The sequence below is a fragment of the Electrophorus electricus genome, chromosome 19, assembly GCF_013358815.1.
Source record: "Electrophorus electricus isolate fEleEle1 chromosome 19, fEleEle1.pri, whole genome shotgun sequence".
In the NCBI taxonomy this organism is placed as follows: Eukaryota; Metazoa; Chordata; class Actinopteri; order Gymnotiformes; family Gymnotidae; genus Electrophorus; species Electrophorus electricus.
In genome coordinates this window covers 2,994,421-3,002,788 of record NC_049553.1, presented here as the reverse complement: position 1 = coordinate 3,002,788, position 8,368 = coordinate 2,994,421, and the positions used below count along the sequence as shown (strand labels likewise).

Here is an 8,368-nt window from a genome sequence, read left to right as displayed (position 1 = left end):
TTAAAGACCATTTTACTTAAAACTTTTGAAAAACAGCTCAGCAACTGCAACTAAAAATTCCACAATTTTTTCTAGCTTTTTTAATCAAGATCTGTCCTCTCCACAATCACTAGAGCTTATAATAGAAAATAACAGAATAAAAAAAACCCTATCTGGAATATCAAGACTTATCCTGTTTCTCCTAAATCTTTTCAAAACTCAATTAATAGGTTTTCATAACACTACTTAATTTTTAAACAAACTGTTTACCTGAACCTAATTTTTCACTCAGCCTAGAGTCAATCTGCCAACTTCATGAACAAAGATATTTTTCCTTTTTTTTGGTGATGTGTTTTTACAAAAACAGTTTGTGCTCTTTTTGTGACTATTGGTTTCTAGTGTTTGATAGTAATGTTAGCCTTGCAGTTTCAGTTCTAAACTAAACTAGCAAAACCTGGACTTCAAACTTGCTGACTGATCAACTACATCTAGAATAAAATCTGAAAATTTGATTTTTGGCTTAAATGGTCCTTTACAAGAAATGGTGTTTTGATATCTTATATTGATTTATGTTATATATCCAAGGTCTCTAGGACTATATTAAACATTTCATACTAATAATATTTTCGAGTGTTTTATGATTACATAGTTTATATCCTCATGTCATGCATGTCTATCAGATCATGTTATAGTACCTTAATTAAACAGTATCATACTAAGATGTTTTATTTATGATTAAGATATGTCTTGATAAAAGAAATAGGGTGACAGAAAAATAGATAAAGGAGAAAATAGCCCATGAATGTAAGGTAAGTACTCTGAGGGTATAAACAAGCATCAGCAGGTACCCCAGATGAAATGTCTCTCACATTCTGTAAGCTTCCTCATCAAGGAACAGACATGTGGATCGATAGCCAAAGACCTTTTCTGGACAGGCTGTCTGGTCCTCTTGCTCATTAATTTGTCTATGCTTGCATTTGATCCCCTCTCTGGGTTGAGGTTAAAGAAATGTATGAGGGGAAAAATGAAACATACACTATTATGGACAAAAAATGAAAAGAGAACATTAGCAAATTAACGTATGCTTACTGATGTTAAATCTATACTTTGGTGGGGCACAGACAACGGCAAACCAGATTGCACCCATAGATTGTGTAACTCTTTTAGTTTTCAAACTATAGCCATCAATCTAGCTGACCCATAGCACAAAACAGAATGTCATAATGACTGCACTCAGTATGAGTGTATCCCTTCATTCATCCCTTTATCCTCCCATAGGAACCCATTCATTTTATAACTCCTTACACGGAAAACATAGAACAACTACATTTGCTGTACTGACTGAACTATGCCAAATCACCAAATTGCTCTTCATAGTGATTCGCTCATCTATCCACACATCTATACTTTCATTCATCCCTCCTTCCATCCTCCCAGTACACTTATAATTTACTTTACCGCATTAAACCATGTGTGTATTGTGGAAAGATGTTATTAATGCTTGTAGGGTCTGCAGGGTGATGCTGGTGATCAGGTCTGGAAACTTGAGCATGAGAAGCTGGTAACAGTAATCAAGATCTTGAATTTTTAGTCTTAGCATAAGGGTCGGAATATATGATTGTGACAGGCAGTGTTCAACCGTTTCTTTGTTTCTTTCTCAAACAACTTGAATGAAGAAATGCAGCTTTTACCAACACTCATAGTTAAAAGAACAGTAGCAAAACAACCAGATCTACAGATCCTATCATTTTTACAATGCCTGCTTATTTATTTAAGTCCTAATTTAATGTTACATTCACAAGCTATTTTAAACCAAAGGCTCCTAGACATATTTCTCTGTGAGCCAGTAAACATGCACAATGCACAAAAACTTTTTGATCAGTAGTGGTGGATATGAAAATGTCAAGAAAAAGAGCTATGCATTTGCTTACCTGATTCTTTCTAATGGTTTTCAATGAATACTGTATGAAAATAAACCACCAACCAATCAATAATCTGAGCTGGTCTTGGTCTAACTCCATACACCGTAATATATAGGGAATTATGTCATGAGACCTGAAAACATCACAGATGAAGAGGGGGGAAGTTTATAAAGATTTTAAATTTAGGGTGATCAATCTGGTGGGCATTCCCTTAACCTGTCATTTGCAAAGATATTTTGTCTAAAGTATTTATCTTAGATATGATCTCTAAACCTAATGTTAACTACAGCTAGATTTCAAGGACAATGTCACATTTGTTAATCAGAGATTATGGAAGATAATGGAATTACACAAAATTTGTGTTTAGTGGCATGGAGCATTAAAAATGTACTTTATAACAACGCAAAGTCATAACTCAAACTTGGGAGATTTTATATACGTGATGTGATGGTTCCTCCTCTCTAGTAGTCTCTGCCTAGCAGTCATGGCCACTACATGGCTTTTGTTTTTAATCTTTTATTGTTCCACATGCTTTGTGTTTTGGTTTCTTTGCCATGCCCCTGCAAAGGTATCCCATCGTTCCCCTTTTATTTGCTGTGCCACCTGAAAAGCTTTTGCAAAACTATTGCAAAGTGGTACACAATTTACTCTGGTATGACCAAATCATACAATGGGGCAGTGGCAGCTCAGTGGTTAATGTAGTTGACTTGTAATCAGATGGTTGCTGGTTAAAGCCCCACCGCTGCCTCTGTTGGGCCCCTGACCAAGGCCCTTAACCCTCAGTTGTTCAAGTTGTACCCAGTCATAATTGTAAGTGGCTTTGGATAAAAGCATCATAAATGTAAATTGTTTTGAAGGGGACCTTGATTAAAGGTGATTGGTACAATGCCACTTTTTTGATGGCCAATGGATTATCCAACTGACATTTGCAGCATGATACATGCCTCTGATGTACATCACCACAAATGCCTATCCAATAGAAAAGGAACATTAACCACTTGTCTTATCCCAAATACCTGACCATTAGATTAGGTTTGAAAAACAGAAAAAAGCCTAGTGAGTAACAGCTTTCTGGGTGGAAATGGCTTGTTGATGAGAGGTTGTCACAGAAGAATGGCTAGACTGGTTCAAACTGACAGAAAGATCTCTCAAATAACTACTCTTTGTATCCATGGTAAGCAGAAACGTATCTCACAACACCAGCGAACACTGAGGCAGATGAGATACAACAGCAAAAGCTCACTATGCTACATCTATTCATGTCAGCATAGAACAGGAATCTGAGACTACAATGGACATAGGGTCATTAGAAGTGGACAATAAAAATTTTGTATTCTCTGATAAATCTTCATTTATTCTGTGATAAGAACCTTATCCCTAGTGTTTGGTGTTTTGGCCTTTGGCTAGAACCATTTGTGCTGTACTTCCCTTCAAATTTACCGTAGCTGGTATTTTGGGAGATTTCTTCTGGTGGCGATGTATAATTCTGCTAGTTCAGCTGCTTGAATAGATGATGTTGGGTTGCACTCTTGTATCCATGTTTGAGGTGAGGGTTGATGAGTTCTAAGAACTGCTCTAGGTTGATGGTATCATTAATTTTATCCTTTGAGCATTGTTTTGGTGTCATCCATTTCTCGTATAGGTCTTTCTCTCTGGCATGCAATTTTTTTTCACTGTCTCTCCACTTGGAACCAACTTTGAATGGACCTTGAGTCTGTAGTTTTCTTTGTTGCTCTTGTATTTTTGTAAAACAGCATCTTTCACTCTCTTGTAGTCATTAGAATGCTCACAGTCGATGTATGGTGACGTACACTGCTCAGGTTTTCTCACTCAACAGTGGGATGAAGTGTAGAGTCCAGTCCTTATAAGGTCATTTACAGGTTTGTGAATGATCCTTTCAAATGTTGTCAGGTAATGTTCTATGTCATCATTTTTTGGGAGTGGGAACATCTTGGGGCCTATCCAGCCCATATACATTGGGTGTAGGTTAAAGTTGTAGTGTTTGCTTTCTCTTTTACAGTTTGTATCAAAAAACTGTGTCATCAGCTGTGACTCTTCCCTTTCTATCTGTATCATATTTTCAAATTGCTCGAACTGATGGTGCAGTGTCCGCCATCTATGATGCTGTTACAGAATTTATATATATATATATATATATATATATATATATATATATATATATATATATATATATATATATATATATATATAATGTACAGCTCCAGAAAAGAATGAGACCACTCTAATTTTTTTCTCAAATCAGCATCTCCACATGTATAGCTGCCATTCCATTCAAGAGTATGTTGAATTCCTTTACAGACTCACATCATTCTACTTAATGAGATGCTAACAAAATCTTATTCTAAACCACTGCTGCTGTCATCACTCTTCTCTTGTTATAGATCCAGCTGGATGAGAAAAAAAGTGCTAGGACTACCCAAAAAGTAAGTGTAGTCAAAATACTGCTACAGATCATGCCAAAATAGTTGAAAAGAAAGGTTCTTAATGAGGAAAAGAAGGGTTCAATCGTAACTTTACTGTTAGAGGGATACAGTGAGTGTCAGGTTGTTTCTATCTTGAAAATTTCATAAATTATGTTTTATAAGAACTAGGTCAAGCAACAACCACATGGGACGACAGCTACAGACTTGCAGAAGTAAAAAAAATGACTCTCTAGTGACCATGATGATCGCCACCTCATTCAAATGTCACTTAACAACCGTAAGATGACGTCAAGTGACCTACAAACAGAATAGCATGCAGCGGCTGGGCTGAATTGCACAGAAGGTTCGAAACAGGCTTCTGGAGGCAGGACTGAAGTCGTGCAAAGCTAGAAAAAAGCACCTTCATTAAGCCCTTCATCAAGAGCCAGACTGACGTTTTGCAAAAGACCATAAGGATTGGACCATAGAGGACTGGAGGAAGGTCATCTTCTCTGATAACACCTGGTCATGTAATGGTTACACAGAGACCTGGAGAGGCCTACAAAACAGTGTTTTGCATGCACTGTGAAATTTGGTGCACTGTGAAATTCGGTGATGATATAGGGGTGTTTCAGCGACGTGAAAGACTGGTGGAAAGCATGCCAAGACGCACCAAATATTGATTTCTTGACTCATCCTATGTTGAAATATTAGTACTGTGTTGTTTATAAATGAATATGAGCTTGTTTTCTTTGCATTATTTCTGTAACTATTGTTATTTTGACCATTAGTCATTTTCATAAAAAAACATGCTCTAAAATACAATATTTTTATCTGGAATTTGAAAGAAATGTTGCCAGTATTTTATAGAATAAAACAAAAATGTTCAGCCTGGTCAAACACATAGCCATCAATTGTAAAACTAAAGAAACTGATAATTTTGTAGTGGTCTGCTACTTTTTTCCAGAGTTGTGTATATACACATCACTTACCTTCTCCATGCCTCAACATAAGAGGGAAACAGCACTGAACATAAAAATAGCATGCTTGCTGATATGGTAAGTCACCTTTCTCAATTCCGTAATTATAACAGCCTCTACCGGCTTCCTCTGACTGGATGGTCTGTTGGCTTTTGTACACTAATTATCCCATCACTTTCCTGTGGGAAGAATCAATGATAACACCTATGTAATGATTAAAATTCACTATATATTAAAATTAACTATACAGTTAAATGATATTTTAACATTGACAATACATTTTTAGGCAAGACAGTTTACAAATGAATTGAGTATCAATCTCTCATTTTGCTTTTGTTTTCACATTAAGATTTTTCTTGTCGGTGTTGAGGGTTCTCCCACTCCCTCAAGGATGATGTTGGCCTCTCCTTCAGCTGCTGCAAGAATACTACAGCTTCTGCTATCTCAGTAGATTTCATCAAAATCTATGCCATGACTCTTCCACCTAATAGAGAAGATTGCACTATAGATTTCCTCCCTGATTCTGCAATCTTCCCACAGTCAAGCTTGCCCATTGTGTTATGATTAAGAAGCAAGGCCATGGGGGAGTACATAAGAGAAGTACTGGCTCAGACTGTCCCCAGCAGTCACCACAATCATTGGAGTCAGTGACATTCTGTAGAACAAAAGACAGGAAGAGGCCATTCAGCACAATGCGAGACCATTTGATATTTTAAAAGTGAAATTACAGACTAAGGCTTGTTAAACTGTTTAGAGGATTTGTCTTTGGATTCTGCCAGTGTATTAATATGATATTGTTGTTAAACACACTTGCATAAATTCACTTTCATAAACATATATTTCTACTAAAAATATTTTCTTCCAGACTTCACTGAAAAATTAGGTTCCTGTTCTTGATTATATACCTTTACTCAGACTGCTTTTGCAAGTTAGATTTTCTATTTTAGTTTTTCATATGATTACAGTGTCCTTTTCATTAAATTTTTATGCATAAATTCTCTTTGCATGTTCAGATGCACAATGTCAGGTGGTGGTGGTTGTGCAAAAGGACCCTCTAATAACGGCTGAACTTGGAGCCAATGTGACAATTCTATCAGAACGAGACCACTACTAATTGCAGACTCTCAGCGCTACTCAAAAGAAGCCACATTTTATAATGGTTTTGACAAAAACCATTATATTGTACAGACTGAAGATAGCAGTTGTGCTTTGAGCATTGTGAAAAAAGAGCAGTCTGACACTGCGACCTACTACTGTACTGTGGCTTTTATGAATATCATTACTTTTGGAGATGGAACAGTTTTGGTGATCAAAGATTCTGAAGGTTAGTCACACTTTCAACCAAATGCTAATGCAGAAATAAGAATTTTAATTGGATATTATTGCAGATATTTATTATCAGACATTTTTGATCAAGGACATTTTATTTGGTAATATTTTATGTTACACATTAGTTGATTGCTTCTTTTTAAAAGTTATTTATTGCTTCTTATTCATTACTTTTTAAGGTGCACATTATTCCAGCCACATACTTCTCCAGCAGCCTGTGTCAGAGCCAGTTCATCCAGGAAACTTTGTGACTCTGCAGTGTACAGTCCTCACTGAGATCTGTGCCGGAGGACACAGTGTCTACTGGTTCAGACATGGTTCAGAAGAGTCTCAACCAGGAATTATTTATACTAATGGACACAGCAAGAGTCAGTGTCAGAAGAGCTCTGCAGCTGACTCTCCTACAGAGAGCTGTGTGTATGAGCTCACAAAGAGGAATCTCAGCCTCTCTGATGCTGCGACTTACTACTGTGCTGTGGCTCTTTGTGGACAGATACTGTTTGGGAATGGAACTACACTGTTCTTCAATGGTAAGGATTGCAATAGATAGATTAAAGATATTAGATAGTATACTTAGAGATAGCATACTTTAAAAAATTATAGATATTTATAGACTACTGTAAAATACTGAGTAGAGTTATAGTTGTAAGTTTATTTAAATGCAACTATTGTTGTGCTTCATGCATGTTTTGGTTTTTGCTCATCATGCAAATTTAAAAACCTAATATTAATATGATCAAAATATGTATGTACAAAAATGGAAATACAATTAATTGTAGGAAAAAAGCAATATATTATCAGATGCCTAACCAAAAATTTGCTCTTTGAAAGTCCAGTCCACTGAAGTTTGTGCCATTAAGTACCTGCCTATTGATCACTCTTGAGTGATAAACACAAATAGGTTAGATAAACACAAATAAGCTCATAGTTCCTTCTTCTATGCCATCTGCACTTTAGCTTGAGTTCTCAGAAATCGTCCTGTCTTCACCATTCCACAGTCAATCTTCATATATTGCCATAAGCATCAACTAAAGGTATTTCTGCACCAGTCAAATAAAAATATAAAAGGTGGACTAAGATCACTTAAGAAAAGTAGCCAACAATAGTTGTATATATGTGTGGTTAGTTGTGCAGGTCAGTGAATCAGAAATAATCAGTATAAGAAGTATGCCCTGAGAGCAAAATCAAAACATCTTAAATGCAGACGTGTAGAAAAATAATATATTTTGTTAAAATCTGTATCTTAACTGAACTTTTTTCTAGAAAACAAAATGGAGACATGGAAATTCCCTGTCTTAGCACTTGCATCATCAAACATCATAACTGTAACTGTGGTTATAATGCTCATCAGAATGTTACAAATGTATTGACAAAAAGGTGTGGATTTGTCAAGTTTTCTTATGTATTTGCACATAAATATCCAGTATCTCTAAATGTGAAATTACAGTTAATTATACTTTCTGATTGTTTTCAAGACTCTTTAACTGCTCAAACAATACAAATGAATCAGGTAAGTATTAATTTCTGATTGCCACAGAATTAAATTGATGTTATTCAAATCTCAATAAACCTACTTCAAAAAAAGTGGTCTCTCACTGTATGACACAGAACATTCATTTGAAAGCTGACAACTAAAGTTTCGCATTGTTATGAATTTTATTTTATTTTATTACTCTTGCAGGTTGATAACAAGGATTCCTTGAATTATGCAGCTTTGAGTTTTTCTCATAAGCCG

General features: G+C 35.8%; 1 protein-coding gene across 1 annotated transcript; it reads left to right on the top strand.

Annotated features, from left to right (window-relative positions):
- The first annotated feature begins 5,883 nt into the window (after positions 1-5,883).
- Positions 5,884-7,603, top strand: LOC118240127. The gene is made up of 5 exons (XM_035519966.1): positions 5,884-5,947; positions 6,318-6,385; positions 6,493-6,628; positions 6,813-7,163; positions 7,591-7,603. Exons 1-5 carry the CDS (start codon positions 5,884-5,886, stop codon positions 7,593-7,595), a joined length of 624 nt encoding a protein of 207 aa, XP_035375859.1. The 3' UTR covers positions 7,596-7,603.
- Positions 7,604-8,368: the final 765 nt, after the last annotated feature.

Excerpts from the sequence above, each read along its gene's own strand:
- LOC118240127 (XM_035519966.1), top strand. The coding sequence starts at position 5,884 with ATGGGGGAGTACATAAGAGAAGTACTGGCTCAGACTGTCCCCAGCAGT. Across the intron at positions 5,948-6,317 it reads CAGTCACCACAATCATTGGA|ATGCACAATGTCAGGTGGTG; the intron begins GTCAGTGACATT and ends TTGCATGTTCAG. Across the intron at positions 6,629-6,812 it reads GGTGATCAAAGATTCTGAAG|GTGCACATTATTCCAGCCAC; the intron begins GTTAGTCACACT and ends TTACTTTTTAAG.